At 36.0% G+C, this 21,221-nt stretch overlaps 1 protein-coding gene across 2 annotated transcripts in view; it reads right to left on the reverse strand.

Annotated features, from left to right (window-relative positions):
* Positions 1-21,017, reverse strand: part of DZIP1 (DAZ interacting zinc finger protein 1) — a 37,506-nt gene extending 16,489 nt beyond the window's left edge. For both annotated transcript variants that reach the window (XM_085305962.1, XM_085305961.1), the window contains exons 1-10: positions 20,871-21,017; positions 20,282-20,791; positions 14,767-14,851; positions 13,012-13,136; positions 8,128-8,289; positions 7,275-7,412; positions 5,990-6,052; positions 4,598-4,738; positions 2,945-2,993; positions 2,044-2,100 (exon numbers count right to left, since the gene is read on the reverse strand). In XM_085305962.1, the coding sequence (XP_085162088.1) occupies positions 2,044-2,100; positions 2,945-2,993; positions 4,598-4,738; positions 5,990-6,052; positions 7,275-7,412; positions 8,128-8,289; positions 13,012-13,136; positions 14,767-14,851; positions 20,282-20,791; positions 20,871-20,873 (1,333 nt within the window). In that variant the 5' untranslated portion in view covers positions 20,874-21,017. The remainder of the gene's footprint in view (positions 1-2,043; positions 2,101-2,944; positions 2,994-4,597; positions 4,739-5,989; positions 6,053-7,274; positions 7,413-8,127; positions 8,290-13,011; positions 13,137-14,766; positions 14,852-20,281; positions 20,792-20,870) is intronic.
* Positions 21,018-21,221: the final 204 nt, after the last annotated feature.

Here is a 21,221-nt window from a genome sequence, read left to right on the forward strand (position 1 = left end):
CTATGCAACACAGATCGGCTAGCTCAGAAACTCAGGGAACAGTCATGCTAGGATGGCATTCCASACACATCACTAGTTATCCTAAGAAATCAGGAATATTTTGATAGGAAAACTACAGATATTCTGAGGTCAGAGATACTCTGTGCTAAATAAATTTGTGTTTGGAAGTTACCAGCAGGTACTTTCATTTCCCTAATGGCATCAGATAGAGCCATTAGGTATCTTAATTCAGCATGTAACTCAATCCCTAAAATTTTGGGAAAGACACTAGAATTTCTGCTAACCTTTATATCCAGAAATTAGGTAGGATAAGTTTTTTAAAAATCCATGAGGAAGGGAAGAAAGGGGACAGAGAGGCCTGCAGAGATAAATAAAATAATCATCAGCAAAGGAATCCGAAGGAGACACCTTCTCTAATGTTTCGTAATAAACTGATAATGAATCTTTTTTTACATCAATGGTGGGAACAGCCTTTTCTATCTCAGAAGTTTCTTAAGTTGTCACAAACTTCATATTTGGAGCAGTGAGAAACAAACAAAAATCTGAATGAGCTGACTTAAATTGTCATAGTACAAAAAATACTGGTGTTCACAGAAGTGTTTTCCCACTCTGTCCAAATGAAAGGAGACGGACTAAAAATAATAAAAAAAAAAAATTCTTGACAAATTTAGCATGTAAGCCCCTTAGAAGTACAATTCTTCATAAACCTAGATTTTTAAATTCAGGGCAACAGCTAAGCTACTTGCTGTGAGGTATCTTAATAAGAACAACCACTGCTRTCTTGGTGCAATGAAAGCTGTTTGAATGAAAAATAAGAGGACTATTTTAAATGGTATTATCAGTAACATTATTAATACATTATTACTTTTCATTACATAAAAACATTCTATCTATATACAGTTTCACTTAAAATGTCTCTGTCAATGAACAGCTACCTCACAAAGGCTACTAAGAAATCTCTGTATTATTCAAATAATTTTACCATATTTAAAAAAATCTATTTTCCTTAGTTTAATATTTCTCATATCAAATATTTTGACATCAACACTTCATTTTCCTCAGTTTTTCATTCCTACTCAAGTTATCTAAAGCTTCTGTTGTATATTACCCCTTCTTTTCGTCCCATGCCATTTTAAACAATTCTAAATTTGTTGAAAAAGAAAAATTCTGTACATTTCTCTTAGGCAAATCACATTTCTCTCTCCTTGGCAGATTTTAAAACTAAAAGAAATAATAATTCAWTATTTAATAATTCAAATAATTAATAAACCGTTATTTTAAAGATTTAAGCATTTTATTTGCTCCAAGTTCATTTTTATATTATTTTCCTGACRGAAATGAAAATAAAGAATTAATTGAACACAGAATACTGGTCTTAAAACAATATTCTTAATACTTTGCATACTGACAAAAAATGAAAGCTACTTTCACAAAACACAGAACAATATGAAGGTAGATTTCTCCTTTCTCCTTACTACTACGTATTACCACAATGCCACTGGATAAAATAACTAAATAGTGATCTACAGGTGAATAAAGCTCTACTTTATTAAAACTGTATAGACTGGATGACTGTCTATTWTGCTTATTTCTGCTGTATTTTTCTTCCTTGACATTTGAAATCACATGAAAAATACAGTATTTCAAGACTCACTATAAACAAACACCTTCATATTTTTTTCTATGCAAATTCCAGTATATGCAAGTATCACAAAATAAACACATTTTCTAAAGAAATCATTTTATTTCCCTTTCACAGTTAGTTTCATTGAATATAAAGTGCTCCAGTAATATCCATCTCCTAGGAAATACTCTGAAATTATTTTCTATTTGTATCATATCCAAACAGTGTCACACATTTCAACACTGTCCCTTTTACAATTATTCCACAGGAATTCTCAATACAGACAAACAGAAGAGCCATTCGAATTACGTTCTTTCAGTGTAACTGTTCTTACAGTTATGATTCAGCAAGTAACACATTTCAGAAGACAGGGTGTTAGATCTGCGAGTACCGAATCTGAACCTATCACAAAAACTTACCATGCATCACTGGTAGACTTGATTTATATTCTACAAGAGGCTGTACAGAAGTGTTTGCTAAAATAGGTAAAAGCAAAAAATAATGTTAATGTATTATGGTAAATGTTATAAAAAAAGTCACAGCTATATACAGATTAATTAGTGTTATCCTCAAACTAATCTACGCCTTGCTTTAGATTCAGTTTGAGCCAATACTCTGCTAACAGAGCAAGATGTTTCCCACATTGGAATTAAGTCTTAATCTTCCTGTCATCATCTGTTGCAGTAAACCTGTTTCAAGTCACCGCAACCGCAACATCAAAGGGTACCTATTGTCTAGGACTGCATCCTGAAACACAAGTATTACTAGGTTTAGCTATTTGTAATGGACTCAGTGAAATATTGGAAATGAGCGGACTTGGTGAAGTGTCAATGAAATGGTGAAAGTCATGGCACAGATAAATCATCATTAGAATCCTTAAACTTCTTAAAAATCTGTCTTAACTGATATAGTAAACAATTTTTTCTATTTTTTCAATATTTACCCTTTTATGAATTCTACAGCCTAAGGACAGTCAAATATGAAAAAAAATCAATTTATATTTATAAAGCAAAATCAAAGGTTGTTTACATAATACAAAATATAGCTACCATATTTCATATCTTTTCACTACTCAAGAGATAAATTTTGTACAACACAAGACCTTACAACTGCAAAATATGAACTATGGGAATCAATACAAAGGCATGGAAGCACGGTATTACAAGAAGGTTTTCTGAGAAACACAAATAAATTGCAAGTATTGATTTGATTGCAATATTTAACTAATAAAATTGATATATATATTTTTAAATAAATTATAATGCTTCAAACTCTTAAAATCGGAAATAAAAACTGCTTTTTGTTATATCTTGCACTTACCATCATATGGTTTAATACTTGTAACTGATCTTGTGGACAATTCTTTTATCTAAAATAAAAAAGATAGGAACATGAATAGTTAGAAATGCAAACTAGCAATATCTAGAAATGCATATTTAATATGAAATACTACTCYGTGGCAGAAACTATTCTTCAATGATTTGAGAAAACTATTATTCTCTTCCTTTATGCAACTACCTAATGCATACTTCACTCACGCTTAATGAATGTTTAAGATTTAGTCTGTTTGCTGTCTTAAGTGACTTCATGCTGTGTACATCATTTATAATACAGGCTTTAAAGTGAAATGACAGTGGTCTTGGAGGCCACTTTCACACGTACAGCTTCAATATCTTCTACTTCAGCAGTTCATGTTCAGTTTTGCAAGTTCGCTCCACTCCAGGAAAACATTTAAACACACAGTGGGTTTTAGCTGCAGGAACAGCTCTCCTGTGTGCTCTACACCTCTGCCTATTCGCTACTCAAAATACGTACTGAACAATGCTGAGAGCCTAGAGGAAGCAAGCTGATTGTAATTCAGTCTGAAGAAAAAAGGAAACWGGTGAATCCAGAAGCTAATCCCAAACAGTAAAGACACAGTCAGTACCATTTAGTGCTGGCACAAAGATATGGACCCTGGCCTTTTGTTCAGCACTTTAGACCCAGCCTGCAGTGCCTCAATTCATGGCCTGTTGAAGTGTTAGCTAATTCTAAAGCCCTTCCAGTTTTAGAGTATTGAGAATGCAGATCTTCATAATTACATTTCACAAATAGCAACTTGGATYCCTCTGAACCTATTTTACATCTGTGATAATACTGCTTTTTTTAAAAGGGTCACTTCAAGTAATTTGTGCAGGACTAAGTCCTCTTCTACTACACCTTCACTGAACAGCTATCAAATCTGCTAAGGTAGAGACATAAAAACTGTTGTCCTTCCAAATCTGTAAATACCTATGTATTTACAGGCCTATCATTAATCTCATAAAAATATGTAAAATTTTGTGTGTGTTTTGTAAAGAACATATAAAAGAACAGACTGTTAGCATAACATAATCATGTCACACACTAAACTCCAGACTAACAAAGATCTTCACCCAGTGATCACCTCAAAAAAATTCATTGTTACATTTGAATAATATTTTAAATTAATTTAAAAATTAAATTTAAATAATAATATTTTTAAGAAAAATCAAAACATTTTCAAAGGAATCATTTCATTCATTAGTCTCACAATTATAAAAATTATACTTTATTTCTAGTGTGAAATCATGTAGTTTCAGACTTCAAATACTAGATCTCATTATGATTATTTTGTGACTTAAAGATTAAATCCTGTATACTATCAGAAATTTTCATGTTTGGTCTTTGGAGATGGTGATCTAATAATCTTTTAACTTCCGTTAAACTTCTTAAAAACATCTTGTTTGTTAAATCTTTCACTCTAAATTGTGCTTTAATTCCTGTGTCTCTTTTCCAGATCTTTTCCTATTTACCCACATCATTTCTGAAATACAACCAAAATACTCTGGTAACATTCTTACCAATTGGGAATACTACCCAYGCAATTGGAGATACATCAGTGACTGAACATCAGGAAAATGCTTCTCTGTGCCCTATGCTCCCTGAAACCCAGAATGCTTCACAAAAACTGACCTGTTTCTTCTGAGTAATAATTAGATCATTCTGTTCCTGAAGCCTCTGCCCCAACTCTTCTATTCTTTTCTTGTAAAAAGTGTTACTTTTGTTCAGGTCTTCTCTCACCGATGATTTAAGCTTCTCAATCTGTGACAGCAGCTAGAAACAAACAGCAGAAAAGTAACCAAATTTTATATATAGTTATTCAATACTACTGGGTTTAAACAAGCAAGAGTCATGTTTAAATATTTCTTTTAAGGCTTTTTTTTTTTTTTTTTTTTTTTTTACGGGGGCTGCAATGTCACATGTGTGACATTGGATATATTACAAAACTGCTGCCTGAATCATTTTTTATTTACACCAGGAGAACTACCTAAATCTCAACATAAAGAAAAGGACATGCAAACACATTGCTGAGATTGCCTAAAAATAAGATTACAGGAAAAAGCATATGACTGTATAAAAATGTTTTGATTATGAACAGTCTCACTGTATCTTAAATATCTTAAGGAAACAAGATGTGAATTTGCATGATAAACCTAATACATTAGCCCTAAATATAGAAGAGGAACAGTGCTTTAGGTGCACCATCTCAAAAGAAATACTTACATTACTCCTCCCTTATTTTATTTTTGCATTGTATGTGGGTGTATGATTAACTACATCTTTTTGGGGAATATTCCATGGTTCTTCCCCACTGCTCTCTTGCAGAGGCGCAGAAGTATTGGCCAGACTGTTACGACCTGTTTAGTTCTTACATAGTCATGCAGACGAAAGAAAATGAAAGGAAAGGARGCAACAGAAACACAGTAGGAAAGACATTAAAAAGAAATGCAGGCACATAAAAAAAAAAATCTTTGTATAGTAAAATATACAAACAGATGCCAAATGAAATGCTATGGTGCCCTTTCCTAGAAAAACTCAACAGATTCTGAGTTAGATAGCCACAGCAAGAAAAGAAACAGAGAAGTGGAAGAAAAGAGAAAAAAGATTGAGACATGTGCCATAGGCCCACAGTAGCTAAAGGTATCAGGTAGATGAAAGCTACATATTGGCAAGTTTTATCTTAAATATTCAGCACAACCACATAAAAGAAAACGCTGTATAAAACAGTTTTCTCAGAACAGTACAGTTGTGAGCTCTTCAAAACAGAGGTATAGTTTCAGTTGTTTTTCAGATTCTTAAATGATAAATTCCATTTTAGCTCTGGTCACTGAAACTTCAAGATCCTAGCATAACAGAAATTCAAAAATAATAAATACTTCTAAAAAGACACACCTACTAAATTCTTGTGACATAGGCTTTCTAATCTAACAGATGTTCTTACTATAACACATCAAGAGCTACTGCAAGAGTAAGAAAATAAGAAAATATCTCCCTCTGGTATAAGTGGTTTGCTGTGCAGCTTACCAGACTCTTTTCTGTCTCATGTTCCTGATGAAGGGCTTGTATTCTAGATGTCCATTTACCTTCCTGTATAATGCAAAACGACGTTAATTCTTCCTAATTACACATTAACATTTACTTCAACATACCGCAGTTTTTAAAATAAAATATATGTACTGAGAAGGTTATTGATGACACGAAACTTTGCTAACCTCATATTGAGGACGTAGAATAGTCATCACCATGTTTCACATACGTAAGTATACTGTTGTTACCAACAGTATGTAAACTATATTTATTCATAAAAGGCTTTGATCTGTCTATGTAGTGACTGAAATATAAAGCATTTTGATACATCTCTGTTTACTAACAGTAAGGAGTGATAAGAGTCTTTCTTTTAACCAAGTGTTATTTCAAACACTCATTAACAATGTATTTTGCATACTGTGATGATAAGAAACAATCTTAATATCTGAATTTTAAAGTGAGATGATTTTTTTAATTGAAAGTGTAAAGTAAAATTCATTAGGTTTTTTCTATCTTTGAGCATGGGTGACCAAACTTCCTGATGATAGCAGCATATCCCAAGAACCATGAGATATATAATGCACATCTCAAAGAGTCAAGGAGAAAAGGCTCCTGGGTGCCAGCAGCCTCGCAACTCAAATTTTTGAGAGGAACAGCCTGGACATACAGGTGAGTCTCAGTGCAATGCAACAATCAGGGCCTCAGTGGCCCTTTCTAACTCAATCTTTCTGACAGACAGGACTTAGTACTGGCCAAAAACTTTGCATTAGCACCAGCATCTGTGCTGGACAGATGATAGAGTTCCAGTACAGAAGTTGCACCTGACGAGTTCAATAGCTTCAGATAATTTAAAAGTCATACGTTGGGAAATCTTGCCTGAAAACTTCTTAGTAGTTTTTTGATCATAGAAAATGGAGAATTCTAATTTTATCATTATTTTTATAAAGCAGCCTCCTAGATCAACAAACGTAAATGGATTATTAGAGCCTTTGGGCACTGAACTGCAACTGGAGMGTATTTGGTATGGCTAGACACTTTTAATAAAAATAATAAGGGAATATTAATAAATGAATAACAATAAATTTAATTATAAAGCATAAGAGAAATAACTCCCTTATTTCCATTACAGAGACTGTATTAAATAGTAGTAAATTTAAAAATCTAGCTATTTTAGACAGAAGGGTGAAAATTTTACTGATGAATTTAAAATCCTATTCACAGATGTAAACATTAAAAAAAATCAGCAATCTGTCAGAAGTAATACTTTAAGTTAACATGTTACCTGGTTTTCAAGAAGTTTAACCACATTGTGATAATCCTGAGGATTCTGAGATTTCTCTTCTACAAATTCTTGGCTGTCTTTTAAAGTCCCTAAGTTGGATTTTAGTTGCATATTAGACTTTTGTAATGCTAACAGTTGCTAAGAGGAAATGAAAAAAGCAATTTAAGGTCAGAACATGTATATGGATTTTATGAAACTATAATTTAATATGAAATTTACTTTAAAGGTAACTGTACAAAGACTTGTATCAGACTTTCCTCACATATTTTCTTTGAGGTCAGCATTTATCAATTTCATGTAATATTAATATGTACATTTTATATGAATATGTCATGTAAATATAAACAGGAACTACCAGCTACAAAATATAAGCTGCTTCAATCAAGCCACACGTGTTTGCTTTTTGATCTAGCTGTTCTTTCACAAATCTCTTTCTAGATAAAACTCTGAAAAGCACTTCCTTTGACTGTATGGAAAACACATGTAGTTCTGCTGTCAGGAGTATTAATCTCCTCTATGTCACTCAGTAGAGTGTTGATATGAGAGATATCTAATAGACAGTAATAATAACAATGTTTACTAGTACATAAACAAGAACTCAGTGGTTCAGGAGTAAGAAAATACTGACAAGCTTTCTGATAACATAACTCCTTCAACCAAAATAATGTGGATTATTCTGTGGATAAAATAACAGAATACAAGAATACAATTACGGCTATCGTTCAACCATGTTTTTAAAATTTCATAAGAAGGCCCTTCAGATGATWACATCATGTTTCAAATATGTCAGTTTCCCTACTTTCTACTGTAAGATATTTATGCCTCAAAATGTTGAAAAATTTAAACCACTTACATCTTCTAATGTTGAATTTCTTGAAGATAACTCTTTAAGCTCTTTCATAAACATCTCTTTCACTTTTTCTATTTCATCAGCCAATTTCTCTTTTTCCTCCTCTTTCCATTTATGAAATGATTGTAGAATTTCTTCTTCTTTTGATTTTTGCTGTTCACACTCCTGATATTATTTAAAAAACATTATTTGTAATTTTTTCCTCACATACAATACTAATTCAAGCATCCAAATTGTCARACTATGTGTGGCAAACAGTCACTTTCAATTGGTAACACTTTGACATCAAAAACATAAAAAAAAATTAGTTTCTCAAAAAAACACAGAATTACACGTTAAACACTTTGCTATCAAAACAAGCAAGCCTCAGGAATTCTCAGAAGTTCATTATATGACCTTAGTTGGTTGTATCAAAAGTCTACTTAGTTCAGCATCCTGCTTCCCAAAGAGGCTGTCAGTAGATACCTGGGAAAAGACAGGTAGAGTAACAAATATGAATGTTCTTTATAACAGTCTCCCAGCTGCCAACTGTTTTCAGCTCAGAGGACTTCTTAAGCCAGATGTGGTTCTGTAAACTTAGTAGCCTTCAGCAGATTTCTCCTCGTATGCTTTTTCAGTTTCCTCTTGAAGCTCTATCAACTTTTAGCAGCTGCAATGTTTTTTGCCTATGAACTCCACAAGKCACACGAAGTACCAACTACTTTTAGACTGAACAATTTTGAACAAATTTTGAAGAACTGATACTTACTCACTCTACCTGTGTAATTCACATATTCCCCACTACAACCAAGCTGTTGTTTCTTTCTCAGACTGACAATTCTTAGCCTACTCAGTTATTCTAAATATAGAGGCTTTCCAGACTTTGATTATCCTTGAGCCCTTCTCTGATTTTCTTTCATTCTACTGTATCCTTTTAGAGATGTAGGGACCAGACTTACACACAGTATTTAAGCTGTAGCTAAACCACAGATTTATGCAGTGATTTTTCTTAACTATTTATAATATTTGCTTTGCTTTTCTGATTGCTACTAAGTGCTAGACTGACATTTCCATGAAACCATCTACCATAACCTTAAGATCTTGCCTTTCATAACAATGTTCAGCTTAGAACCCCATCACTTTGTAGATGACCAGATTGTTTTTCTTCCACATGGACTTATCCTATTTTAGCTGTTAAATTTAATTTACTGCCCATTACTCAGTCTCTCATTTCTGTAAAGTCCTTCTGTGGATCTGAACACTTAGCCTTTCTTCTTAGGAGTATGAATGACTTAGTATCATCAGCAAACTTTGCTGCCTCACTGCTTACTCTCTTTTCTAAGTTGTGCATGAATATGTTGAACAGGTTTTTGAATGGATCCCTGAATTAATCTGAGGACCCCCTCAGGAARTCTATTATGAAGCCCAGGTTGAACTAATCCTGCTGTATCTCAGGCCTCAGAATCTATCTATTTCTTCTTAAGAACTCAGTCTTCACAAACAATTTATGGAATATAATTTTGTACCTTCACTACAGAATTCTACATTATACAGAACACAGAGCTAAAAGGAACAGGATAAAAGAAACTGAGTGGATAAAAAGTTCAATAATGTCAGTGATGCTGAATAAAAACTTTTTTCATATGTGGGTTATATTTGAGGAAAAATTATTAACTTCTGAATATGGAATTCAATTGCAAATGGACAAAAACAATAAAGCTACAACCAGAATGACTACCTCTGCTATGAGCTTTCCTTAGTCATTTCCGGTTCATGATTCATGGCCTACTTAAGAGTTCCCAAAAGTCTGTGTGTATATATATGTGTGTGTGTATGTGTGTGTGTGTGTGTATGACATTTCAGAAGAAGTCTGCACATCAGTCTGAAATGTTTTGTTGTCATAGACCAAAAACCTCGAAAGCAAATTTGAAAGCAAAATTTGAAAGTAGCATGAGACTCTCTGCACTTGCCCAGCTGCCCATRCTGTTAGTTTATTGGCAAGTTGTTCAGAATTGACAGTGTAGGTCCCTTCCTGGGCAAAAATATATAATGATCAAGCTTTAAAGAGTAAAATATAACAGATTTCTCTAAATTCCAGCAGTGCACATCAATCTTGTTTTTCCTCTTTCCTGCCATCATATTTTCTCATCCCCATTGTTATAAAAAATATTTTTTCTTTAAATATTGTTTATTTTTATATTRTAATGAGCATTGTTTTCAAGTTTTGAGTGCACATTTTTCCTCCACTTATCAGGAGAATGGGGAAAACAGGAAGAGGCAAAAGGAGAGCAAGACCAGGCATGCTCCAGTGTTACAGTACCTAGAAAAGGGAGTCTTATCAAGCACAGATGCCCACTCCTTCTCTGCCTTTAACCCTTTCTCAGAAAAAAATCCTGCATTTTCACTGCCCAGAATATATACACATTTTTGGCAACCCCTACTCCTTTCCTTCAAGGCATTCACTCTGAATTTATTTTCCTGCTATCTATAAAAAGCAGTCATTCCAGTATCCAAACACTTAAGAAACACAGGATCTTCAGTATCCTATCAGCTCAAAGGAGAAGGGACGAACAGCTGGAAGCAGTAAAGTCTCCATCTGAACCCTCTCCCGTAGCGGAATGCCTGAAAAAATAGGGAGAAAGACTATTTCCATTCTCTCCTGGACAAAGGGATACTTAAATTGACAGCGGACGTCAGTCAGAGCAGACAAGCCCCAACTAGTTACATTTCAGATTCCTATCTTCTCCTACACCCCCCCAAAACACAGAAGCGACAAAAGCCTCCTGTTGCATAACACTGAAGGTAATAGTTTCAGGATACTGAAGGCAGTCCCCTTAGTCTCAACTAAGACAACTGGCTTCAGAATAGCCTCCTAAGGCACCAAAAGATCCATGCTGCCCTGTTATGAACACCCTGGATTCTAYATCATGACAAGAACACTGCTTTAGGCACTTTCTTTACGTGTYTACAGATGTACCTCTGAAAAGTGAGGTATAGAAAGAATGAGTAGGATATCTAGCAATTGCCCATGTAGATCCATGCCCATTACTCTGACACAACCTTAGATGAAAGCTTCAGCTTCCAGGAATATGAAACTGTCTATCTGAGCTTTTAATGTGAAAAAAAGGGGGCTCTGGCTCCCTCATGCAGATCTTCACTGAAATACTTCTGAATAAAGCTGAGGCATTGTCTCATTTCTAGCTGCCTTCACTGACCCACATTAGTGCAAAGAAAAAGTTGGCAACTGGCACACAGTAGAAGTTAGAGATCAGTCTATATTTTCTTCCAGTAAAGGAAACTCCTCATGGAACAAAGGGTTTCCATCAAAGTTACTTTAATCATAATATTTTTTAATGTCTATCTAAAGTGTGAGTTCAATATACAGTTACACACCAAGTTATAAACTTTAAAGATGTAGTTTCATAGATCTGTAAAYTACAGACTTCATGAGGCCAGTGCAGGGAACCAAGAAGCACAACATTTAGAGCGTCACAAGACTTAGATCCAGCTATGGGTAGCTGGATAGCATAAGTAAGCATAGATAAAACTATCTAAACTGCATGGATATCTAAGCATCTACTATACTTATTTCACTACATTGCTAGAAAGAAGAGAAGGATGAAAAACACATCGGTGTAAAGGCACCGCCAGGAAMAGCTCAGACACTGTAAATGACAGCAGGGGACAATCCACTGGCTGTGGCCATCAATGAACGCTTTCTACCCAGAGAGGACTCTTGGAAACAAGTAGCTATGCTGTTTTTACAGCCATGGGCACTTATTCTCTTGGTTCTTCTACAGGAAATAAAGTTGCTTGTTTGGTTGCTTGTTTGTTTCAGAGTTAGCAGCTCTTCTCTTGGTGTCTCTGCAGTGCCTCTTGAATGTGAAAGTGGTGTTTTTAGAATGAAATTTCGAACAGAAGTTGGAAAAATGTTATGGCTATGGTCTACAGAATTACAGTTGGAAGGTATAAGAAAAATTCAAAACCAGTGAAAAAATATATAATAAAATTTATAAAATAAACAGACAGTATGAAAGAAATACTGGGCTAATCTGAATATATTATATGATGATGTTGCAGGATAAAAGTTAATTATACTGTATAAAAAGATATTGTTGAACTGACATGAAAAAAATCTGCTGTTGTGTGATTAAAAATATAGCTACTCACAATGCTAAGTGAAACTCTACCTCAGCTCTTCATTTTCAAAATTTAATGCTTTTGGAAATGGAAAAAAAAAACAAAACCAAAGTTCAATGGCCTTGAGAGAAGAGAGAAAGGACTGAAGAAAGGAAAGAAAGAAATGGAGACTGTGTTCAGGAAAGTAAAAACTGTGTTTTACAGAAGATTGTTTTTTTCCTCTGGAAATAAAGAAAAAAATAATTAGTCAAAGCATTGTTTGGTTTATTCCTGTTAAATTCAAAATTTAGTGTTTCTTTCCAAACCTAATGTTTAAAGTTATATTTGAAGGTCCTTAAACTATACAAAGAAAGCCATTTAGAAGCTCTGAATATTGGGTGATGTATCAAAAGAAGGTTCTAACAGGTTATGTTTAAAACAATTTAGCACAGCTTTCAAGCATGATACAAGACTAAGAAGGAGCAAATTGCAGTATCAAGATCAATTTTCAACTTACTCATTAGAAATAAGATGTCTCTTATGCCAAAAATTTGTTTCTCAAAGTGTATCATAAATCCCCACTTTTTAATTTTTTTCCACCTCTGCTGTGGTGGAAATAAGGAGAAAAGGGATATTTAAAACTACTGGGATGGCTATACTCTAATGTCCAAGCAACACTGCTGCCAAGCAGGCAAGYTGTAAATTTTCATTCTGTTCTAGTTACAAAACAAGCAAAGAGTCCAAAGTACTAATTCTATTGAGAGATTCACATTACTTCATACATATTACCTTAGAAAACCTAACCATATTAGCATGTTGTTCAGCCTCTAACTGGGACTTGGTGAGCTGTAACTGCTCCTTCAGTTTATCGATTTCTTCCTGCAATTTGTCTGTCTTTGCATTCTTCTTTTGTACTGTTTGAAAGAAACACAGATTTTTAAAAAAGTGTGTTGTAATTTTTGGAAATGTGATACTTACTGCAAATGCTTTTCTATAATATTTCRGTAACATCTGCATCAGGTGTGACCCTCAAACACCATCTCCCCTCCCACAAGATTTTCCACAGACGCCTTTAAATAGGTATATCCTCTGGACTGCTAACTTTATTCTCAAAGACCAAAAAATAACAGTATTGGTGACTTGTGAAATAGCTTATGAAAGATGCAGAAAAAAAAGTATTGGGCAAGTATTGGGGGAAGTATCATGTAATTTCAATGTGTATTATAGAAATATAAGCAACATAGGCTCTATCAAAAAAGGACAGATGAAGGATAAAATGAATCTCAATTGTACGATTCTATTAACATCTAATTTAACCTATTCTAATCAATTTTTGTAATAACTCCATCTGAAATATAACTTTTCATTTATTTGTAATGAGTCAGGCAGAACTTCTGTTCCCTAAGTTTCACATGGAGTATCACAGTAAAAAACAGTTTAGAGATAAGCAAAAATTACAAACATCTTTAATCTTGAAACATGTTATCAGTTTACCAAGGATTTACTAGGCTGCTCATCWTTTGGCAATCTGAGCACAATGCCAAATATTATTTTGGAATAAATTATTTCAGATATAACTGCATGGAGCATTTCCTTCATACAGCAATTTCGGACAAATTTTTTATCTGATAATTAGTTCAAGTGATTCTGCAGCTCCTTCCACTATCTTTTTTGTACAAGTGCACAACAGCTTCTTTCTTCTGTTGATATATTAATGCTTTCTCAGACGCTTATTGAAAACTCCCTTCACTGTTCCTGCTCTTTTATTTGACCGACAACTACAGTTCAAACCTCACTAGATTCTTCTTACTCTTTCTCCCCTCAAATGCTTTTTCTTCCTAACTCTTTCTTAATCACTATCCTTGGTCACTATTTATTAGTTCTTAGCAATAAATTATAAACATGCAGCCTAACAGGAAGGGAAAAAATCAGGATGAATGAAAGAAACATTGAGAGCAATGTCTTTCAACTTAAATATTTATCAAGGAACAGAGACAAAAGTATATATAATAGTGAAATAGCAACCAAGACTATCATAGATATATGAAGTTGGATTATACTTCACAGGTTTTTCTTCTTACTACATTATACAGCCAGCTTAGTTTAGGAGAGCTTGATCCTATTCAAACTGCATTCAGGAGAGCTGGATTATTTTGCATATAAAAACATACATTTTCCTTAGTGCAACTTGTTCATTTTACCCACATATTTACAGCACATTAGGCTTGATTACCTACATAAAAACTGTGTTCTGAACTTTGCCACTGAAAAAACTATTCAGCAGGGAAATTAGTTTGAAAAGGTACTGAAATTACAGCATACAAGTTTTTGTTAACTACTTTCCAGGGACTGAAACATATTTTGCCCAATACATTTTGTCAGTCCATGTTGCTTACAATCATAGAAATTGATACCTGCCACCTAAAAATGGAATGTCAAAATCATTTTTCCCAGCTATGCAAAATCACAGACTGCATAGTCTTGATACATTTACACAYTTCTACACTATTATATTAATTTTCTTTATAATACGAAAGCACATACCAACATGAGATTCTTCTGGATGACGCCTTTGCATGTGACTTTGTAAAAATGAATAGTTCATAAAAGCCTTTTCACAAAATTGACACTAGAAAAAAAAACAGATAAAAATATTATCATTAGTAATATCTGTGTTTGGTAAACAAAGTAGTTAGTGTTTTTAACAGGTTATGATATTTTCTCCAGACAATGTCAAAAATAGGCAACTTTAATAAATCCCATTTCAAAAGATTGATGACTAGAACTCTCACAGTGCCAGTTTTCCATTAAAAAAATTTAATATATTTCTGTTATTTAATGTCTGTCAGTCATGATCATGGATAAATAACCCCAGGCACCAGTACAAGCTGGGGGTTGACCTGCTGGAGAGCAGCTCTGCAGAGAAGGACCTGGGAGTGCTGGTGGATGACAGGTTGACCATGAGCCAGCAATGGGACCTTGTGGCCAAAAAGGCCATTGATCTCCCGGGGTGCATTGGGAAGAGTGTTGCCAGCAGGTGGAGGGAGGTGATCCTGCCCCTCTCCTCAGCCCTGGGGAGGCCTCATCTCAAGTACTGCATCCAGTTCTGGGCTCCCCAGTCCAAGAGAAACATGGAGCTACTGGAGGGAATGCAGCATAGGGCTACAAAGATGATCAGAGGGCTGGAGCACCTGCCCTCTGAGGAACAKCTGCGAGAACTGGGCTGGAGATATTCAAAGCCCACCTGGATGCAATGCTGTCTAACATGCTCTAGGTGACCCTTCTTGAGTAGCGGGGATGGGCTAGATGATCTCCAGAGATCCCTTCCAACCTTACCGATTCTGTGATTCTATGATAAGAATCCCATTGTGTTAGACATTGCACAAACTTTTGAACATAAAAGGCTCTGATCTGGTAAGTTCAAATTCGGATATAAACTATAGATAAGATGAATAGGCAGGTAGAGGAGTATAAGGAAAAATTAAGACAACATTGTTCAGCAAAAAATTGAGTCCAGCCAGCAGCCCAAGTATTCTTAAGATACCTCAGAGTATCACAGCAAAGGAGGGCACATATAGTTTGAACAACCACTGAAGCTGGGTTTGAGTACAAACATTAATGAGTTGAAAGATAAAAATACTAGAAAGATCATACATATGTAAAAAGGTCGACTATTTCAGGCCAAAGACAGTAACAGTAGATAATTTTGTAAGAAAAGATATATATACCCATTTGTATGCTATTTATCAGCCATCTTTTAAAGCATAAAGCTGTTTAAATTACTGGTCTTATTATTTACTCARTATTTTTAAAATTACAACACTATTTGAGTTCATATATTCTGTGGTTGGTTAAAACAAAATTTAAAGAAAAATTATGTCATAATTAGGAATTAAAAAAGAAAAAATAATATGAATCTTTTCCCACTGTAAAAGAGTGTTACCAAACTTTTGCTTCTTCCTTGAACCCACATAAGTTGGTAATGGCTGAACAAATCTAAAAATCTCTATTTCACTAGGTTAATTTAGGAATCAGGAAAATGACTAAATTATAGTGTAACAAACTTAGAGACAGAAAACAGCTAGTAGGCCACTAGCTAATCCTATAGATTGTTTTATTACTGCTTTGAAAATGCATCAACATGGGTTACTTTTTTTTATAAATTACTTCCACTTTTTCTGAAAAATTACTCTTTTTGTTAATAAAGCTTACTATCTGAAAGCCTTTCATTAGTATCTCATGTCAATTTTTATTTTTTTTACTTAATTCTATTACCCCTAGCTAGTATCTTTCCATTATGCTATGAATTCTTCTATCATACATACCTATTCATGACCAAGTCAAACCATGTCTTTAATACTCTTAATCTCCCAYTAAGTTCTATTAAATACATGAGGAGACACATAAATTGTAGTAGGTACCGCATAAGACAGGATCCCTAATATCTTCTCATAAATCCACCTTTTTCTCTCTCCAAAGTCTCTCTAGTTCCTGTCTTCATTTCAACATTTTCATCATTTTTCTGTTAATAAAATGGCTAGAAATGAAAACCATACTACAAAGCTATTTTCAAACAAAAAAGAGCTAATCTGCTTCTTTTCCCTTTATTCTGTTCTCACAGGCCCCAAATTGTTTTTTCATTTTATATTAAAAATTTGTATTTAATTTGCAGAAAGACTGTATTCTCGCATCTTTACCTTCCCAGACATCCACAAAGGGAATCGGATTTAANAAAAAAAAAAAAAAAAAAAAAAAAAAAAAGGAAGAATCCGTGACAGCCATGCGGAAGATGTAATACAAGTAGAAAGCTGAATGTTTATAAATTGACATGATAATTTGTTGATACATGTTTATGTTATCAAGATTCAAAACCTAACAAGGTATAAGGAATTTTCAGGAAAATGCTTCAGATGCTTCACCTAGTTCCTTTATTGCAAACTTAATTTCAAATAAATACAGCAGAAAAATGTATCTGTTCATTATTGCTTGTCCTGCATTCTAATGGTATATATGACAGTTTCTTCTTTACAACCACATTTTAAGTGAAATTTAGATCCTTTGCCACTTCAAAAGATTCAGTTCATCTTGAGAATACATTCCACTAATTTATAGAACATTAAAAGCAGCTGAGTATTATAAAACCTGAACCACATCTGCAGATTGTGGAATGCACTGGTCTGACTATAAARCTCCTAATTGCTTTAAGTAGGGTAGCTCACTATCTGTCTCTCATTTTTTCAAATAAATATGTTAACAAGCCACAGCTACTCAGCTGAGTCCATTTTCCTCATTCTGAKAAGAATTTAACATTTAAAAGCTGATTTAACAGATTCAAGGTTATGTCATTATAATCAAATTCCCAGATGTCATCTAATATTTAAAATACTGCTACTGATAGCCAGTAGGCTATTAAATATAGATATCTTAAAACAAACACTAAACCCATGAATTATTAAGACAGATTTTGTTGGATAAATGCAAGAAAGTGCTAACATAAAACTGAAGCTAAGAAATACAGTATGTAGCAAAGAACCAGAAGGGAACTTACAGTGTAACAGATTGCACATGATTTATGGAATTAAATTGGCTGTGAAATAATGTTATCCATTCAAGCACAAACTTTATGTCAGTTTGACTTGCTGGTAGTAGAAGAAAGCTCTTATTGCAGGAGACAGGGAATATTTATGTTCTGAATCACATGACATTATTCTTGCAACTACTTTTCAGTGTTAGATGCAACGTGCACTTAYAGGCACATGCACCATACTTGCATATAGATTTATGTATAAGGTATCAGAAAGTGAAAAATTAATATTTAAAAYTGAGGTTTTATTACTAAGATGAAGGTACCAAGCAAAAGAGTTTTAAATATGTGACATGTGGGTAACAGTATCATTTTATAGTAGTATTTAATCAGTTGAACTCACATTGGTGGTGGATTAAAGACATTTAGCTTGAATTCCAAAACATGGTTACTGGGCCTCTCATTAAAGTGTATCCCCACTAAAACAGGCAAATAACTATTTATGGGCTTGTTTGCAGAACAGCTGTGACTTCAAGGGAACCTAAACTACTCCCTCAGAGCAACACCAGCAAAAATCCTATTATTAGGCACTGCAGGTCAGCAGAAAATCAAGGCATAGATAATAATAAATGATTATTGCTTACTGAACACACTGTTGAAATGTATTTACAAATCCTAGAAAGAGTTTAATTTAACTCTTGCATTCAGATTCAGAATCCTGAATCACTGTAGAATTTGTAGGAATTATTCAATGACACTCTCTGAACTCACTTATCCTACATGAATCTAAGTAACTTGTAGAGATAAGATTTTACTAACAGAGGCGGGAAAAAGGATGGAGTGAGAGTAGGGGAGGGGCAGGGACTTACTTTATATGAAATGAAATAAAAAAGAGAAGTAGCTTTCCATCTTGGCCTTCTTAAAATGCCATCAAGCAGAAAAAGATTAGTGATAAGCCAAGCTCACTACCACACTCCTCTTCTGCTTCCACTGAGATAGCTGCAGCCTACAAGTACTTTGGAAGAGCTTTGCAATATTTACCTGGCTATCACATATTTAGCTGCCTATTTAAGTTTACAGGTAAAATGATGCACATGATCAGTTTGCAACACAGGACAGACGCATTGCTCCGTAAGACATATAAAGGCTCTTTAAAAGGAAGCTACATCAAGCCCTTGTCCTGACTCTAATACTCAAATGCATACATTAAGACAGGGTTCCCATAAAGCCTACCATATGTACAACTCTACACAGCAGGCAGAAAGTATGCATTTCCTTGCAGAAACACTTAAGCCAACTTGTCTACTGCAAGCAGAAAGTTGTAAAAATCCCAGCTCTCTCTAAGTAGCTCTGCTTCCCACAGTGCGCACAGCTCTGTTGCAGAGCTTGGAAGCAGCTATGCAGACATCCCTAAGAACCTCCAAAATGATGACTGCCTTAACTTGCTTTTAAATATACATTTTTTTTTTTTTTTTTTTTTTTTTTTTTTTTTTTTTTTTTTTTTTTTTTTTTTTTTTTTTTTTGCAGGGAAGAGAGATACTGTTTTCTTATGGGATAATGGAAGTTGCTTTGGGAGGTGTCTGCTCAGAATGTCATAACAGTAAAACCTTGCCAGTCTGCTGACATTTATATTATACTGTGGGTATAAGGTCATACAAACTGTTAAGAAAACTTGTATTGGTTTTATGCTGTAACTATTCCATGATTAAGGAGAATTTTGACGATCAGGACTGCTAGTATCTCAAGAACTACCAAAAACAGAGAAATGACTTTAAGCTTGTAGACACAAAGACACAAATTTGGCCTGAAATACTGTGTCAAGTTGGTGTCCAGTATGCTTTTCAGATTTCAGGCATTTCAATCTGAAATTGAAAGAACTGAATTGAAATAAAAAAAGAACAAGCCAGAGTCTGGACACCAATGTACTAAGCCTCTCAGGCAAGATGCTTACAGAACAGACTGCTGTGGAGTTAGGGATGAGCTAACYCTCCAGGGCTTATTCCTGTACACCTGAGTCACTTCAAAGTCATGCACAGAGGCAGAAACTTAGTGCCTGGGGAAGAATACTACATGAAAGTGAAGACTAGCATACAAACAGGTTACTGCTGATCACTAATTCTGCTACATCTGCCACATATTTTATGACTATGCAGTAGATAGACAAAAAAASATAGCAACAGAAAGCTGTAACACATTTATCACAGGTTGAGTATGCATGCGCGCATATTGGACACTTTAGACATATCAAAAGTGAATCTATAGAACAGTTACTAAGCAGATAATTTGTAAAATCAGATGTAGCACTCTCAAAAATTTGAGATACCAGCCAAAAGCTTGTGAAACACAGAGGTGAAGCAAAACATCCAGAGTGAGGCTCCCCTTTTCAGGATGTCCCCCATCTCTGCAGCACAAGCCTCCCACCCAATAGGCAACCATGCCCTGAGAGGGGCTGCTCTGATGCTCATCCTCAGCAGGCACAGCACTGGCGAGGCCAAGGCACGAGCATGACCAGGCTGCCAGGACCTCTCTTCTCACCTGGTGGTAGCTGGCACGGGCCTCCAGCATCATCTGCTGGGTGCTGATCATCTTTTTCCTCCGACGGCACTCCTCCTTGAGCCCCTTGATCTCCTGGGAGCTGCGGGCCAGCTCCTGGCCCAGCTGGTCACGCTGCGCCTGTGCTGCCTGCAGAGCCTCCTCCAGGCTGCTGAGCTGGGCGCTGAGGTACTCCTGCGAGTGCAGCAGGTACTCGGTGCAGAGCTGGGCCAGGCGCAGCAGCTTGAGTAGCAGCGGGTCGGCAGGGCCCTGGCAGTGGGGGCAGTGCTCTCGCTCAGCGCTGCAGAAGGTGACATGGCCCAGGTGCTCCTGCAGGGTCGCCACGTCGCCCTCTCGTGACACTCGGCCCACGTCCACAGCGCTCAGCCGCCGCCAGTCTGGGCTYTCGTGGCGCCCGCGAAACTGGAAGGTGGGAAAAGGCACCGGCCCCGCTCCCCCCGCTGCCGCCGCGGCTGCTGCTGCCGCCGGGTAGTAGGCACGCTCGGTGAACGGCTGTGGGAGGGAGAGAAACCGCTGCTCAGCCGGGGGCCTGCTGCACCACGCCGCCAGCCACCACCACCCCGGTGCTTACCATGTCCGGTGTGCCGGGGCTCCCTCAGGCTCCTGCGTGCCAGYGTCCTCCGCGTTGTGCTCCCTCAAGCTCCTGAGTGCCAGCGTCCTCCACGTTGTGCTCCAAGTTGTCCTCCGTGTTGCTATGGCAGCTGCAGCCCAGCCGCCCCTGCGGGAACAGCAGCAGTGAGGACTTCGGCAGAGCCCGCCCGCTTCCCGCGCTAGCCATGCACCTCGGCCTCCCTCAGGGGGCCTCCTCTGGCCCCCTTCGCTCCCCCCGCCACGCTCGTCCTCATCGCATACCTCCCCCACCTCTCTGGTGGCTCCTTGGTGCACCAGGCTCCTTGGTGCAGGCACCGCTCACCCTGAACGC

The sequence above is a fragment of the Rhea americana genome, unplaced genomic scaffold (assembly GCF_003343005.1).
Source record: "Rhea americana isolate MKP2758 unplaced genomic scaffold, rheAme1 scaffold_23, whole genome shotgun sequence".
Taxonomy (NCBI): domain Eukaryota; kingdom Metazoa; phylum Chordata; class Aves; order Rheiformes; family Rheidae; genus Rhea; species Rhea americana.